The sequence below is a fragment of the Camellia sinensis genome, chromosome 8, assembly GCF_055761805.1.
Source record: "Camellia sinensis isolate YWXY chromosome 8, ASM5576180v1, whole genome shotgun sequence".
Taxonomy (NCBI): Eukaryota; Viridiplantae; Streptophyta; class Magnoliopsida; order Ericales; family Theaceae; genus Camellia; species Camellia sinensis.
Window position 1 is genome coordinate 112,070,713 of NC_138968.1, and position 18,787 is coordinate 112,089,499.

The window sequence follows — 18,787 nt, forward strand, 5'->3', positions numbered from 1 at the left end:
GTGAGGGCGGCTATAAGCCATGAGCGTTCTATTTTCTTTATCTACCATTAGATCGTTTGCATTTGTAGTCTCAAATAAAAATTGCAGCGAGACTTCACCACATTCATGCATATCAAATCAATTATATCTGCTGGTGGTGGACGTTGCGTTTGTGTATGTATGCATGTTCTTCCCCAACATAGTAGTATAATGCTATATATACCTCTAATCAAATAGAATGCATGTGATGAAGAATAATTAATTAATGTCACTTCTTTTATTATTCACCATTACATGTCATGTTGCAAAAGAATGAATGGTTGTGATCAGAAACTAATCTTATTGATCCAGACAAGACAATATTTTGTGTAAAATTCCAAAATTTCATAGAATACTATTTCATTGGTCTTGTTATGCATCACTAAATGAATTCCACAGTTTTTCATAAAAGAACAACAATGATTTAAACTATTAAAAAATACACCACTAATAGCACTAATATATTAAGAATGACAAAAAAAATAATAAAAAAATAAAAACAAGGCATAGAAAGTGGACAGGACCCACTGTCACATCATTAGTACTCCCTCTAGTGATCCCTTTTTAGTGGCTCCCAAGCATTTTTCATAAGCCATATGAAAAGCTTGTCTTGAACTATTGTTAGTCCAATAAATGATTTAATCAAAAAAAACAAAAAACAAAAAACCCTCCTTCATTACAATATTCCTTAAGAAAAATCAAGTAAACGAGCAATAAAAAACAGACATAAAAGCTACAGATTTGTGTGCGTGTGTGGTGATAACGCCGCATCCAGGATTCCAGTCCATTGATCAACTAATCCGGAGCATCAAAACATAAAAGCTACAGTTCAGCAAGATGCACGATGACTGAAACTAAGACACTTTTGATGAAAGCTTGCTTCCTTCTCCGTATCGAAATGTTGGACTGCTCCAGAAGAAAAATATTTATAATTTAATATTTCATTTTAAAAATTTTTACTATTTTAAAATATTTCATATATTTACCAATATAAAATTTTAAAATTCAAAATATTGACACCTCAACGTTTGAGACCTGCATCTCAACCTCACCTCCTGACAGTAAAAAACCCTAACATAATCCGTTCGCATTTAAGAAACTTTGAACAAAACTCAACTAAGTTGGAATACGAAAATTTTGAGTAAAAATATAGTTGGGCCTGGAGGGCCTACCACGGGTCCTGTTTCGATAATCTGAATCGTTCAATGTGTAGAACTCGTCGAGTACTTTATCCCTTTAAATAATCATATTGATTGGATATTGATAACTACTTGATCGGATCAAATTTCTGTCAACAGTAAATAATTTTCAAAATAAATTGTTAACAAAAATCTGATCCGAACAAGTAGTGTTATCGATATCCGATTAATATAATTTTTTACAGGGATAAAATACTCGAAAAGTTCTACACATTAAATGGTTCGAATTATCGAGACAAGACCCTTGGTGAGCTTCACAAACCTAACAGTACCGTCCAGTCCACTGTGGACTGGAGACAAGCCTAGCCCAAAATATAAGTATTCTAGCACTCAATGAGTAGAACTCATAAAATACCAACTGCAAAGTAAAGTTACGACTGTATATAGAAAGTAAATACTTATATTAGTTAATAAAATCAATCATAATGGCCTCTTTCAACAATTTTGCTCTCTTGAGATATATTTTCTGTAACATGAAGCTCCATTCAACAAAAACTTTTGGGTTCTGTGGTGATCCATCAGAGATTCAATTTTTGTTAAACTACTGTGCCTAAATTTGCCAAATGTATATAGAGATTTAAAAGTCAATCAGCTCCCAGACAAATTTCTCAAGGATAGATGAGAAAACTCGATAATTAACTACTCCATCACCTCTCAGAAGCAGATGCCGCTTTCTGTGATATCATTGCCTCTGCTACACGGATTGCTCTTTGTGGTCCTGTGATAGTCACTTTCCTGCCAAACAAGGTGGAAGAGACATCAAGAGTCAATACATTTATTTGCATGCTGATTCAAACCATCAAGCTGTTTATATACCTATCGGATGTTCCAGACATGAAATCGCCTCTATCTGATATCTTGATCCTGGCCCCACTAGCCTGCAAAAATTGAAGCACATAGTACGCATTTATGCCCTCCACATAACAAAATTGAGAAATAAAAAAAAAAAATAACCGAATTGAATCCTTTATATGATACCTGACTGATTTCCATTAAGTTTCTTCCACCACGGCCAACAACGACCCCAATATGCTCATCTGCAATACCAATAGTCACCGAGTTACTCTGGTCTCCCTGCAGATCACCACAAGGACTTCTATTAATCAAACTCGGAAAAAGACGAGTGAATTAGGAAAATTCTCATCAATAAGATTCCACAGTTAAGTGAATTTCCATATGGAAAAGTCGAGTTTAATTTCTTATCACTGGGAAGGCTATAAAAGAGATTCCTTCTCATCTAGATTACATGCAGCCCAAAGAGAAATCAAACCAAACCAAGCCTTAAGTACCAAGCCCTTAAGTCCCATCAAATGAAGTCGGCTACATGAATCTTACTTCTCCACACGGCTCAAAGAGAACGGAAGTAAAAAGTTCGGTTCCCCAAACTTAGAATAAAAATGACAAAATACCTGTAAATTTGCTTAAATAAAATGAGCACCAAAGCTGGACTGCCAAACAACTACGAGTAACCAAAAACAGAAATGACCAATGATAACATGGATTGATGTTCTAACAAACTACATACCATATAAATGTTCACAATCCCAAGTTGGAAAATGCAAATTCCCCCAAACCCAGCTTGCCCTCCCCCTTTTTATTTCTCTTCTTTGTTCAGACCAACAAAAAGTCACAGAAGTAGATTTCCAAATGAAATGCAGAATTCAATATATGAAGTATATTCCTCCCCCACAGACTAACAGGCCAAAGGTTTATGATGTAATGGTTTATTAATTTTGCCAACAAACAATTAATCATTTGCTTGTTATACCTTTAGAACTGAAGAATTTCAGTAAAAATGAGCATACCCCACAGAGCAGATATGAAAACTATAATATTCTTTTGGAGCAAAACTTCAACATTTACTAATGCTTATCCAGAATTGATGTATTATGGAATGACAAAATTTAAGAACCACCTAGAATTTTATTATTCAGGCTAAGGTCAAGCATTAGGATGCCAGGACATATTCTTACAATGTTAACAATTCTAGTTTAGAAGATCCTAGTGAACCAAAGAAAAATTGGAACTTGGGAGACAAGGACCACAGGCGCTATATAGCCCTTTTTGTGGTAGAAACAATTGAAGATTTTTTTTTTTATTTTTTATTTTTTTTATCAGCAACAAAAAGACAATATATTAATAATGAAAAAGAGAGACAACAAGATGACAAGAAGTCCTCCTAGAAGAAAAGAAAAACCTCTACCAAAAAAATAAATAAATAAATAAAGAAAATAAAATAAAATTATAGTTCATAAACAGCTCTCGAATCTGAAGATGGATACCTGTGGACCAATGAACATAAGCATGGGCCTTCCTAGTAAATCCTATCTCTTCACACTGTGTATGACCTCTAGGCTATGTTTAGATCATAGATTTGGATAGAGATTTGGGAAGGAAAAGAGAAAAGATAGATGAAAGTTGAATGAAATATAACTACATTTCACACACCTTTTGGTTTTCCCTTTCCAAATGACTATCCAAATCCATGATCCAAACACAGCCTAAGGAGGTTGACTTGTGGTTGTATCCCAAATTAAAATGACTACTGTAAATACAATCATATGTGACTATAATAACGTAAGCAATTACAGCTAAGGACAGAATATTCAAGGATGAGAATAGACCTTGTTATTCTGAAACTTTCCTCCAGCACCATTTGACCCAAGGTTGTTCATTGCATTGTATGCTGAAGCTGTTCCAACAGAAGGAAGCATAAACGTATAGATGAAATACCATGAAAACCAAAAACTAAAACACCTAATATTCAAATTGAAGAGAACTATGAAAGCATCAAATTTTCCTATAATAATTCTGACATGATACAATATTGGCTGCCACAGAAAGTACACTATAAAAATATCAACAATAAATTCCCTTCTTTTTTTTTTGGTCAGTAGTGCTTAAAAAACTTACTTCTCAATGACCTACATCATAAATCTCCCTTTTAATATTTAAAACACCAACATAAAACATAAGATGCTAGAAAGTTGGATAAAGACTGTCTTGGTACCTCTAGTCTACTATTAACATGAAGCTTCACTAAATTTAGGGAGCCTGAATCTTGCTAGGAATGTTCCTATAAGTATAAGATATTTAACCACTTTTTAACATGGAGAACGCAAGTAGAACAACTTGTTCAATGTAATTGCTGAAAGGTACAGAAGTCCATGATTCCAAAATATGCCAGGAATGAGGTCGCATACTAATACTATAAGGTCTGCTCACCTTTATATGGCCTGGCTTGCTTTCGTCCTATATCATGGTCAACCTAGAAAGTAGTATTTCATACTAGAATGCCTACTATATAGAGTTAGAAGCTTCGCCAGATGCAAGCAAGATGAGATCACTCTACTTCATACATAAAGCTGGTACCGTCCTTGACTTACAAGCTCATGCAATACCGTACTCACCCTCTCTCTAACGCTGTGTTTGGTTGGGAGATTTGGGAAGGGATTTGGAAAAGGAAAGGGAAAAGGTGTGTGAAATTAGATGAAATGTAGGTATATTTTATTCACATTTCACCAACATTTTCCCTTCCGTTTTCAAATCCCTTCCCAGATCTCCTAACCAAACACACCGTAAAGGAGCTTATGCACTCCACTTGTTGTCCACTTAACGAGCGTTAGAGCAAGCAAGCGAAACCTTCAATTCATTGGCTTTAGCTAAGATCACAAAAGCGTGGCATCAATTTTCCCAAAGATGACCACCTTAAGATTAGATGAAAACATTGGTTAATGAGCCAAGATCTATGAAGCACGGATACTTCAAAAAGGGTGACGTATCCGTATCGGATACTTATCGGATACCGATACTCCTCGGATACTCGCGGATACGTATCGGATACTTCTTAAAAGTATCGGATACTTCTTAATTAATTTTTTATTAATTTTGAAGTATCAGATACTTAATTTTGAAGTATCGGATACTCGAAGTTACATATTACTTATAATATTTTGTTTAGTTCTTTCGTAAGAGGAATATAGTGAGAGCTTAAGTAATAGAATTTGTCAAATTGATGTATCCTTGTTGTCTCTCTCACTTCTCTCTCGCTTTCTCACTCTCTCACGTTTCTTCTCTCTGCTCTCATTCTTTTTTTGGTGTTAGCATGTAAGGATGATGTTTAATTTACATTTGCATTTGCTTTTGCTTTTGCTTTTGCTTTTAGTTTTGGATGTTTTATGAATGTTTGAGTACTTTTAGGTTAATAGGAATCCCTCTCTTTATTTATTAATTTACTTTAAGTTTTATTTTCATGCATATTACATTATTAAAATCACAAAAAAAAAAAAAAAATTATGAATGTATCCCCGCTGTACCTGTATCATACTTTTTCAAATTTTGACATATCGCCATATCCACATCCCCATATCACCATATTCGTATCCGTGCTTCCAAGACTATCATTGATGACTTAAAAAAGTATATTTGCTGAAATTTTTATTTAAGAATGGTTTTTTGGCTTTGGTTTTGGCTAAGGTCTTGTGATATTCACTGATGAAGGGGAACAAGTTGAAACTATTGACCTTGAAGACTCTTAGTTTTGTAGGAATCTTTCTTCTTTATCAAGTTGTCTTTTGCTTTAAGTTTTATTTTTATGCATACTGCATTACTAAAAATTGTTAAAATAATATTTTTTACGAACGTATCCCCGCCGTACCCGTATCCTAGTTTTTCAAATTTTGTCGTATCGCCGTATCGTATCGTATCGTATCCGTATCCGTATCCCGTATCCGTATCCGTGCTTCCTAGGCCAAGATAGATCATCAGTTAGATATTTCCATTTACATTTCTATTTGGGTCAAGAGCAGGAATATACGCCTAAGACATAATATTGTAAAGCAGCTGTTTGGTGATGGGATTATATTCCTAAACTTTGTGAGGTCAGAGAGGAACTTGGCTGACCCTCTGACAAGACCACTTAATTAAAAGTAGTCAGATATTTCTATTTGGTCTTACTAAAAATTAACCTGGCTGACCCTCTGAGAAAACAACTAGTTTAAAAGTAGTCAGATATTATATTTGTATTTGGTCTTAATAAAAATTGTATGTGCCACTCAACCAAAAAAAAATTTTACTACTATTTGGATTTATTTTCTTTCTCAAATTCATCCAAAGGAAACCCAACCAAGTTACCCAAACATGCCACTTCAATAACCAATAGATACGAAATGAAATCTTGTTCCTTGCTTATGCCAAACCATCCATCGTGGGGATGGCAATGGGTCAGGTTTAGGGCAGGTTTTTAGTCCCCCACCTCAAATTATATTGGCGGCGGGCCAAATAGGGTTGCTGTCGGTGGCAGGGCAGGTTAGAGTTAATTTTGTAACTTAAAAAAAATAAAAATACTAATAAAAATTAGAGATAATATAATATATTATGAATAATATTTCATATATGATGAATGAAAGCTAAAAGAGGTAAGATGAGAAATAAATGAGTGAAAATGAATGTTAAGTGTAATATTTTAGTATCTTAATCTTCCTACATTGAAAAATAAAAGAATACATATTATATGCATGTAAATATATTTAATAAATATAATCGGGTAGGGAAAATCTATTGGGGGTGGAGCGAGGGATGAGGGGACAAAGCGGGGCGGGAGAAAATTTCCACCCCTACTCTCTTGCACCACCCTCTCTTCAGCCACCTTTCCTCAGTTGCAACCTGCAACCATTCGAACAACCACCCAAATTTTTGATTTAGCTCTAGCCACTAGCTCCACACAAATCCTGTGGACCCATATGTTCCCTTCACTTTCAATCTCCCTTTAAATATTGCAAACAAACATGTCCATTGGCCATATACCTATATTTTTACAAAACGAAGCCTTTATGTTTGTGCTTGACGAAATTCCACAAATCTTTGCCTCAATATTCTCTAGTCTAGTCCGGTTTGTTTATATCATTAATATCTTTTCAAAAGTGTACCTTACGATCATACACAATTTAACCAGGTCTCTCAGCTACAACTTAAATGTGTTTAAGCGTATTGGATTTTGATGCTATCTAAAACGCTTTTGATGTCAACCTATAATACTTCATCACATGTAAAAACACAGAAAAATTGACCTAGATGATTTGCCTTCGAAACTTTTTTTTTTACCTTTTTTAGCTCAGATTATTCCAGCCTTGGTATGTAATATTTCATGTAGAAAATTCCCCCATCTCTTTCATTGATCAGTATAGAACTTTTGAACCATATCATGAAATTGACTCCATCCTCCCTTCTTTTCTCTTACTGACAGGTTTCCATAATACCGAAGTTTGGAGAAGTATTCTAGAATCAATACGAACTGGAGGTAACATAAGCAATTGTTGTTTCTTGTTAAAAGGAGCTTCAGACTTTTGCACAAACATATGACGCTCTTCATAGAACAGAACAGGAAATATAAATCTAAGATGTAGGAAGGCCAAAGCAAAGGTCACTGCAGAGCTAAAAAATAAAATGAAATAATATATATATATATATTAGTTCATTGCTTCAAAAATTTCAAGCCCAATGTGTAGAAAAACTGCTTTAAATGGTCACTGAAGCAACAAAATAGTCCCAGTAATAGTGGTTCCCAAAAATAAACAAATGAGGAAGGGGGCACATATCATTTTATTAGTCGAAACGTTGTACATAGGTAACTAAATATGTAACTAAATATGCACCAATGGTTGAAACAAAAAGTAACAGATGAAACTCAAATATTAGCATGAATGGCTTGAGTAAATTAATAAAAGAAAATCACACCAGCATACGGAAAAGGAGCACTAGAGGACTGTGTGTAATGAGGATCCTCTGCCAGCTTTGATAAAATCAAATCAATAGCCCGAATCTGTTCCTCTAGAGTACCAGTCAGTGTCACTAGCCTATCATTCAACCCAAGATAATGGTTATCTTGAGGAGATATCTTAATGCCAGCTTGAGAGTCTTCAATAAATGACCTGCTCAAACAATATATAAACATCAATAGTCAATACACACCACAATTTCCACTTACCAAAAATAATTAAAGTCAATAATCAAAATACATAAAATTTCCTAAAATTGAAGATATACATATAGGCAATCTGTATCAGACCAAACATTTTGTTCAGCATGTGTCCACTTCTAGTGGATGTGAACACCTCTACATTTAAGGTTATAAATATACCAAAACTAAATAACTGAAACCACAAAGCTGCAAAATATTCTTAATCTGCATAATTATAACAAAGACGGCTTCTAAACCACCATTTCGCCAAATGTTTTATCATATACTGCATGGATGATCATCTTATTAGGTTGTCCATGGTTCGGAGTAAGTTCCAACCTAAAACAATGAAGAGGGGCATGACTTTCCATTAATGAATCTTGCAAGTATGTAGTAAAGCTACCATAATGATTCTACAAGACACTTAACCCCATTATGATTTTAATGGGATTCAAGTGACACTTTGGTAACAAGTTCAAAGGGAGATCCAGTTCCAATGTTGACAAGTGGAAACTAGAAAGTTTAAGGATAACTGCCAACAGGTCCTAATAATTGGACTTAATTCTCATCAAGTCTTATTGAAAATAAGTTCTAGCAAAATCGTCGCTAAAAATATTTTTTGTGATGATTTTTTTTCATGTTGCTAAAAATTGACAATTAGTGGCTTTTTTTTTTTGTCACGGTTTTTATAAATTGTCGTTAAAACTTACAGTTAGTGATATTTTTCTATAACGAATTTTTCAAACTGCCGTTGAAAGTTAAAAATTAGTGTCTTTTTTTGTGACGATTTTTTTAAATTGTCGCTAAAACTTATAATTAGTGACATTTTTTATAACAATTTTTAAATGGTCGCTGAAAATTAACAATTAGTGACATTTTTTAATAATATTTGGTGAAAAACACCATTAATTATCATAGGGCCTATTGGACAATAAGTCCACCTATTAAAACCTATACGTAAGTTCCCCAAAGTTTAACCCACCTAGGAATGATGAAAAACAAGGGAGATGCAAAGTTCAAGTAGAAGCTGCAAGCAATCTTAGCCATCAACATTTTATCCTCCGAAGAAGGACCATTTCCTCCTTGCAATATCATTTAATGAGGAGAAAAATAGTCTCCTGAATCGTGACATAAAATGATTAAATGGGCTTTGTCCACTCATTTGAATTCCCCAACGCGTTATTGTTTAGATAGGGCAATAAGTCTCCATTTTTTGACATTGGACTGGTAAATTTTTTTCAAGACTATGCTTTGGATGGTTGTCATAAAGGACAGTTACGAAGTGATCCTATGATGAGTGAGGCAAAGCGACTTGGAATCTAGAAGCAACTCAGGTATCCATACATGTCCAAGTATAATATTTGTCTAATCTACAATAGGTAAGACAAAAATAAAAAATAAAAAACAACTAAATGTTGAACTGTCAATTTCCAACATTCATGTCCCATAAGGTAAGTGTTTAAGTTTTGAGCATGGTGGAAAGTTGTGCTTAAACTCAGAAGTGGTTCGTCTGGCCCGCTCTTTGTAGAAGAGTTCTTGGACATGAGGAGCTATGGTGGTATGCAGATCAAATAGGGGCATTTCAAGTTTGATAAAAAGGGTTTGGGATAGAGGAGAAGTTGAAGGAAAGATGTTGGGCCACTGTTTTTAAAAGGAATTGTTTGGCTTGATTACTAGATGCTGAATTAAAGGAATGAGGGGAATAGAATGGGATGGTGCTTGAACTTTGAAAACTCATCATATGTACCCCAGTGGCATCGCTGGATCCTTTTATTGATCGACAAGAGGAACTCCTTTACCTATGGGGTAGGACCGTTCGGACGAAATGTCGGACTAGGTGTTGAAAAAGGTGAACGGTTTTGGAGATTGTCTTGTGATGGTTATGAAGATGAGTCTATGTGACTATTTAAATCTCTAAGCCACCAGGAGAAATAAAGGCCAACAAAAGCATGCTACTAGGAGTGGGAGAAAGTAGAACTAGATTTGACGCAAATTGAAGTTGAAGAACCTGGTAAGCACCATTAATTTCAAAGGTATAGGGTGGGCCAGGGGAGGGGAAGAAGGTAAACACCCATCCCATGCAACGAAGAGACCTCTGCAGAAATCTAATGCCCCCAAGGTAGAGTGAAGCAGGGACAGGATGGTGCAGCCACACTGTGCTTTGTAGCAACTACCTCTCCACAACCTATCCCTCTCACAAGAAAATTTGATAACAATGCTTTTGAGGGTAATATGGGTAGCTTGTTCCCTTGAAATAGAATCTGGATATCTAAAGCTCCTAACAAAGTTTTCTTTCTTTAACCCCCCCCCCCCCCCCCCCTCTTTTTTTGCCATGAACTGTAGCTCATGGAAAAAAAATCTTACTTTGGATAATTGAAAAGCCCAAAGCCTAACCCACACTTCTCCTTAAAACTCAAGTATTAAGGAAAGGGAAACTGAAACTATAACTATAACTATAACCTTATAACTAGCACAGAAGGGGCAACTCCAAACGATATGAGACACATTCCAACATGGATCATTTGATTCTTGAAACAAATTGTTGTTAATTAGTGTTGTATGTGCAAAGAGAATGCAGAGTTGAATGTTGCAGGGTAGATTGATCATCTCCTTATCCATTGTATGGTGATTATGAAATGTGGGCTCTTGTTTTTGTTGTTTTTGGTGTCCAGTGGGTTTTCCCAAAGAGGGTGGTGGAGCTTTTGGAATGAAGTCATAGTTGTTGATGTGGATTAGTTGAGTTGAAACTTGAAATGAACTAACAATCATTTGACGGGATGGAGAAGCCCCGTTTTTATTAAATTTTTTATCCAAGTCTTTTGTATAGGTGGAAATCCAATGTTTGGATTTATTAACTTTGTTTACTTAACAAAAAAAGAAAATGTTATTCACCCAAAAAAAAAATGTACTTGGAATTTTCTAGATAATAAAAAATATATTTCTCATGCTCAAGCATGCTAGTAGAGGATACGTCCAACAACAAGAATATCTGTACATATGATGTCTTGCATCTAACACATCTACTTCACACTTTGAAGGGTCCATTGAACAAAAGGAAAGGTTCAACTATATTACAAACTAGCAGAAGACCTGAGACAAGGTACCTTTCCAATTAGAAATGACAGCAAAAAGCAAGGTCCAGAAATTGTCAAGAAAATATGAAGCAAGAAGGCCAACTTTTTTGTTTAGAAATCTCCATGAATCAAATCCACATATATGGCCTTATCAATAGGAGGTAAGTAAATGCCTACCCATGTGGAAGCCTAGCCTGCTTCCAATCGCCATTTAAAACTATTTTTTCTACCTTAGTTCCAATCCTATGTCAGTGATGCCTCCCTTTTGAAGTAAATGCCTACACACAAGGGGTGACAAAAGGTTACATTAAAATAATTAGGGGCATGTATGAATGTGTAGTGAGCACTATTAAAGCGCATGTTGAAGAGACAAGTGAATTTCCAATTACTGTGGGGTTACACCAAGGATTAACCTTAAGTCCTTATCTTTTTGCTTTAGTTATGGATGAGTTGACAAGAAATATTCAGGATGATGTGCCATAGGGTATGCTTTTTGCAGATGATATTGTACTAGTGGATGAAACTAAAGAAGGAGTTAATAGTTAAGCACTTCAATCTAAAAGATTTAGGATAAGCGTAATTAAGACAGAGTATATAGAGTGTAATTTTAGTAACAATAACAATGGCAGCAGAGGATAAGTGAAGATTGAGAATCAAGAACTACCTAAAAGTGAACATTTTTTTTATTTAGGATCAATTATGACAACGGCTGAAGAGTTTGGAGCGAATGTGGTCCATAAAATTAAAGCAGGGTGGCTTACGTAGAGTAATGCATCTGTGGTACTGTGTGATAAATGAGTACCCACTAGACTAACAAAAAAAGTTCTATAGAACGGCTATTAAACCAGAGATGTTGTATGAGATGAAATGTTGGGCAATTAAGAAATAACATGTAGATAAGATGAGTGTTACTGAGATAAGGATGCTAAAGTCGATGTGTGGTAAGACTAGAAAAGACAGAGTTAGGAATGAGTATATTCACGAATGGGTAGGCGTAGTACCGATAAAAGATAAGTTGAGAGAGAATAGATTGAAATGGTTTGGTCATCTACAATGGAGACCAACAGAGGCAATAGTGAAGTGATATAATGCTGTGACGGTAGATGGAAGTGTTAGGGGAAGGGGTAGAACTAAATTGGACTAGTTTAGTGAATAAAGATATGAATCTCCTTAATTTGACTAACCAAATGGTCATTGATAGAATTGAGTGAAAAAGAAAAATTCAAGTAGCCAATCCCATATGATGAGACTTAAGGCTTGATTTGATTTGGTTTGATTTGGTTTAATTTTTTATTAGTAATAATAAATTTATTAAAAAGGGCACCAAGGATTGCTAGTAGTACACAATTACTCTTGAAATTACTAATCTTCTCTTGAAGATTTTTTTTGTTTTTCACCCCATGTAGATGGTGACCACTGAATGTTTTGCTTAACTCTGCCCATTGCATTTTTACCTTCACTGGATGGCAAAATTAGCTAACCCGATTATATTTGTTCTAACCCGATTTAAAAAAATAAAATAAAATAATTGAGAGGGCATTGATAAGGTAGGGTAAAGTATAGGGGTAGGTAGATCAAAACTGTCAAGGTTAAAATAAAATACGAAATCGTATTGTTAAAATAGTTGTGTTTATAGTCAAGAATTTGCACCCAAAACCCGAAAAAACCTGACCCGTTGCCATCCCATCATTACTTTTGATTATCTCATTCCAAGCTTAGACTTCAATATTTTTTCTTTCCCCTAGATTTGAAATTACTAATCTTCTCTTCAAGATTTTTTCGTTCACCCCATGTAGATGGTGACCACTGAATATTTCGCTTAACTCTCTACCCATTGCATTTTTTACCTTCACTCTTAGTAACCCCACTCACATCATTACTTTGACTATGCATTCTTGGAGAGACACCATTCAACTCAAAAGCAATGTCATTACTTCGGGGAGGTTCAACATTAACAGTATGACCCCTCACAGCCTCATCTATTTTGGAACATGATTCAAGGATGCCAAAGTAGGTGGAATGTAAGGCCGAAACACTTGGTTCATCCACGGTAGTAGTCCCCTTGATAGAGTTGACTACTCAATTCATGATTTTTTTGACTGACTACACAAAATGGCAAACCCAAAGTCATCGAAGAAAGAAACAATACAAGGGATAACATAGATATATGCTAGGTGCCCTCATTCAACTCTCTATGAAGACCAATTTTAAAAGAAAAGAAACAAAAATTGCCTCCCATCTTCAAATACTCACCACTAAACACATCTTTATTAGTGACAATAAGAGCAATAGAAAGAAAATCTACTTCCAATTTATTCTCGCGGCACTACAAACGACTCCAAAACTCACCTTCTCTCCATTTCCCACAACAAAATGAATACACAAAAAAAAAAAAAAAAAAAAAAAAACACTAGTTTCTAGTACCTGAGGTTTCGAAAAGCAGTTGCAGTGGCCGTAATGGTTGCGGTTGTGGTTGCAGTTGTTGTTGCGGTTGTGGGTAACACAACGGTTATAGTAACCGGAACCGTGAATTTTTTAATTTTTTGCACAATGTAAAAAAAATTACCGATATGCATATTTTTTTTTCTTTAAAATCATATTTATTAGGGTTTAAAATAGATTTTGATCAATTTCTATTAGTTTTTAAATATAATCCAATATATTTCATATTTTTAAATTACCATAAAATGAGCTTTTTACATTTTATTTCAATAATTAATGACTTTAAGAATAATTGATTTTAAATGTCTACAAAATTATTTTTGACCAATGCCTGAACTAACTAAATAAAAATATTTACAATTATTAATGATTATATAAAAAAATAAAATAAATTGCCATAAACAAAAATTATTTGTGAGCTAATGATTTTTTATTTTAAAAGACATTTTTTTAAACAACGCTTTACAATTAACTAAATAAAATTATTTACAATTAAGTATTAAGTGAAATGATTATAAAAATAAAAACTGTGCCATAAGCAAAAATTGTTTTTGAGCTACTAAATTTTTTTTTTAAAGAAATTTTTTACACAACATATTACAGTAAAAAAATTTTAAAAATGTTTACAATTAAATGAAATGATTATAAAAATAAATACAACCACTGTTTAAATATTTTTTATTTTCCATGCTAATGTAATGAAATAAAAATAAAAAAAAAATTATAAAGAAAAAAAAATCCATATAATGTTTTTTCTTTTGAGTTTGAATCACTTGAGTATTCATTCTTTTTTTGTAAGCATATTTTTTTTAGAAAGAAAGCTATTTAGAATATTGTAAAGTTGTGTAACGGCCGTTACATGATATAGAAACAGCCGGTACACATGAATTTCAGTCACACCACAAAAGTGGTTGTAATAGATAGCGCCTACTACAAACGTTATGTAACGGCCGCAACCGTTACTAGTGGTACCCTTCCAAAGCCCCATGCAATTAGACAAAGCAACCTCTATCGAAGCCAAATCCACACAAACGCATCCATATTAAGACTCCGCCACTCTCCAATACCTCTCCTCACTAGCAACCTCAAACCAAATTGAAAAAAAAAACAACTGCAAATAACATATTTAAACTACTATATTGTCTAAATGATCAGCATCAGCCCCATTTATTATGAAGTCAAAAACTGCAATAAATCCACCGAAAGCAGTTAATATATTCAAATAATCAAATCAATAAAAAATTCAAAACAAACAAGAGAATTAGTTGTTAGTAGAGAATGAAAAATAAAAGAAACATGACCAGCACATATGTTTATCGTGGGTGATGACAGATTAGGGGTGATGCTTTTTCCAATGGCAAAAATATAGCAACAAAACAGGTTTTAAGCCTTTAACAGACAAAAATAAAATTAGCAGTATTCATACTTTATGGTGGCACCGCCCTTCCCAATTATTCCACCGCATGAGCTATTTGGTACAATCAGTCTAAGTTTTGATCTTGGGTCAACGTCATCACCATCTTCAACATAAAACTGACCAACAAAAAGAAAATTTCATTAAAAATTATACCCAGAAAAGTATATTAAATGGAAGCTATGTCATGATTATTACTTCGTTTAGCAATTTAGCAAGAATTAGTTCCATCCCCTTGAGTATTTCATCAACTGTTCCAGATACCATAATGATCCTGTCAGATGTTCCTGGAAATAATTCATGATTGCGTGACAACTGAATCCGTGCTCCGGACTGGGATTGAAAATCAGTAATTGTTGAGCCACCCTTCCCAATGACTGAACCAGCTTCGGCATTAGATGCAAGGAACCTAATGTATGTGTTCTTCTCCGTATTGCCTGAAAATGGAAATCATAATGAAGACATGAATAGAACTAACCTTTTTTGGGGGTACATGTTAGCCCACTCATGCATGACTTCTTATATACATGTTAGCCCAATCATGCATGACTTCTTATATACATGTTTGAGCAAAGAGAAAAGTTTCGTTGAACAAGGAACTCAGTATACAATTAGTAGAGAAAATCTTAATAAAAATTAAATGTCATCAACATGCCATTCAAATTCAAACACTATAATGACAATGTGGAGAAGTCAACCCAAGCACCTCAACAGGTGATTTATCACCATAGGGTTCAATAAAAGACAACTCAATTGTTCACCTCTCTGATGCATCAAAAAGTGACTATGCAAATTGAATCTCTAGTCAAACCAATATTAGATAATATGCATCATTAAATGAGCTATGTTTAAAGCACTTGCCTACATAAAATCATTATTCCACCCATGATGACCAATAATAAAGAAAAATTTAATTAAGTTATTAACGAGGCAGCATTACATATTAATAATACTAAACAATTTTGTGGGGGCATCACCATTTCAAGGGCGTTTTCTTTGGTGAATGGCATCTAAGAACCTAAACCATGGAATAAAATGCCATTTACTAATAAACAAAGTTTGCAAATTGAATGAGTGAAAATAAATGTTAAGCGTAATATTTTAGTATTTTAATTTTGGGATAAATTACAAATACATCCCCTGAATTTATTAAAAATACAGGTTCTCCCCTCACATTTAAGAAATTACATCACACCCCCTAAGGTTTCCAATCACATAATAAATGAACCCCTCTGTTAATCAACCATTAATTCAAACTCAAAGAGTGTCTAACGCAAGCAACAAATTTTTTTTTTCCATAAATACCTACATTAACCTTTTTGAACACTTTATGTTCTTTATTCTTTTTTCCTATTTCACCTTCCTTGTTATTGCCCATTTTCTCTCAACTAGTAACACCACTTTATCCAACTATCGCACCACCCACTTCCACTCTCAATCAACACCACCATCATTATTGTTTACAAAGCATTTGACAGTAGTATGACAATTTTTTTTTCGTATTAAAGGGTATTTGGGTATTTTTTGTTTTTTTGTTTTTTTTTAAGTTAGTTGTAGGAAAAATTCTGATAATGAGGCATTTGTAATTTCCACAATATGAAGGGGGAATCCGTGTTTTTGACAAATTGTAATTTACCCTTGATTTTCTTATATTATATTGAAAAAAAATATTATATATAAATATATTTAATAAATATCGTCAAAGCGGGGGCGGGGTAGAACTTCGGGGGAGCAAAACTTATCCCCACCCTAGTTCCTCATTGAGGAGGGGAGGGGCGGAGGGAAATTGCCATCCCTAGGGTTGACCTTCTGTCACCAAATTAAAGACAATGTTTCAAACCTAACTGCATAGATGAGCACAAATTTATCATCCAACTTTGGGTCGCCCTGGATTGAACTTGTTATTCGATGCACTAGATCATATTAATTAGGGTAAGGCACTGTTTGTTTAGCCATTCTGAAGTCTTGTTCGTGCTAATTGAAACAGAAATAAAGTAATATTTACTTTCAAAAGGGAAGAAATATTTCCACATTGTCAACAAATGATTGCCAAGTAGTTTAGGAAGAGTAGTATCTGAAATTGCAATTTGCTAAGCTGAATGCCAGCTAGTATTTCTTAAGGAAGACAACATTTCTCAAAACTGCAATGAAAAATGAAATTCAGAGCAAAAAAGACTCTACATTTTGGGCTCAAAAGTCAATTTATAGAAAACATATAAAGACACTTACTTTCGAAATTAATGCAATTAAATCACAAAAAAACATCTCAAAACGACATTACGTGTTTCAATCCAATTATTACACCATAATTGAACCGAACACACGGAACTGCATCAAAATCGACCATTTCTAGGGCTTCAATTCAGGTCAAAAGCAACAAGAAAGGAAATAAATTTCGAACAGACTCGCATTCTAATCCTTACAGTGTAATAAAAAAATTCTCCATTATTACCAACACAAAACACAGACAGATTCCGAATAAGAAAAGCAACAGACATTTAAGCAAATTAAAACATCAAAATGCCGAAACAAAACAGATCAGGGACTACAGATCTCTATTTGAGAGAGAGAGAGAGAGAGAACCTCCAGTCGGTGACTTGCGAGGCGAAGATTGCTTCGGTTGAGCCTCAGGAGACGAAGCATAACGATTATCTGGTGATTCCATTGCTCTTAGCTAATATATACGCGTCTAGAGAGAGAGTCAGAGCAGCGGCACTGTTGGAATGGCTAGAGAGAGAAGAGCTGAAGATATGATGTGTGCGTGAGGAGAGAGAGAGAGAGAGAGAGAGTGAGAGGGTGGTGTTTGTGTTTGTGTTTGTGTTTGGGTTTGGATTTGGGTTTGGGTTTGGGTGGTGGTTGTGCCGAGTATGGTGGGGATATAAAGGTCGGGAATCATGTGCTCAGTAGCTGTGGTCTTATGCCAGTTTGCTCATACTTCTTCTCTCTCCCTTTCTCTGTTTCAAGCCGTGAAAACCGCCTCTTTGTATATGTTGAGCGCGTTTGTTTTTAGTAATAGAATGAAAGGGATTGAAAGTAAGGAGATTGATAATAAAAAAATTGTTAAATTATTTTTATATAAAATAATAAAATAAATAAAAAAATATTAAAATTAAATATTAGTATTTTTAAAAAAAAATTCTAATATACAAAAATTAAAAAAAAATTAAAAAATTTCTAATTCCTTCACTATTTTTTTAATATCATTTCTACCTCCTCACTATGAATTCTCCTTCCAAAGGTATTAGTAATACCAAGGTATTAATAGTCCTAAGGGTATCTCTCAAAATAAATAAGGTATTAGTAATACCAAGGTATTAGTAATTTCAATTTTCTTCTTATAACCCCAAACAAACGGGGCCTTTATGTATTGGATTTATTTACTGGCTTTCTTTACACACACGTAACGGCACCTACTTATAAGAATTTGTTTTTCAATACACTATTTCATTAATCTAATTCAAAAATATTTTAGTCTCACCTAAATTTATAGACTTCATAATTTTGGATTAATTAAAGTGTATGTTTATACTAAAAGGTGGTTTGGGATATTCTAAATAAATATATTTTTTAACTTTTTATAAAAATAAAATTAAAAAATGTGTAAAAAAGTAAAGAAAGTGAGTAGAAAAGTAAAGAGGAGATATTAATTGATATAACACAAATAAGTATATGTATGTAAAAA

The 18,787-nt window shown here is 34.0% G+C and overlaps 1 protein-coding gene across 1 annotated transcript; it reads right to left on the bottom strand.

The window, feature by feature from the left end:
* Nucleotides 1-417: 417 nt before the first annotated feature.
* Nucleotides 418-18,097, bottom strand: LOC114306219 (protein BTR1). Its single transcript, XM_082883132.1, has 9 exons — nt 17,689-18,097; nt 15,304-15,542; nt 15,118-15,224; nt 7,953-8,146; nt 3,842-3,909; nt 2,196-2,291; nt 2,034-2,095; nt 1,869-1,952; nt 418-924 (listed from the first exon to the last, which is right to left on the bottom strand). The coding sequence occupies exons 1-9, from the start codon at nt 17,768-17,770 to the stop codon at nt 873-875; spliced, it is 984 nt and encodes a 327-aa protein (XP_082739258.1). The 5' UTR covers nt 17,771-18,097; the 3' UTR covers nt 418-872.
* Nucleotides 18,098-18,787: the final 690 nt, after the last annotated feature.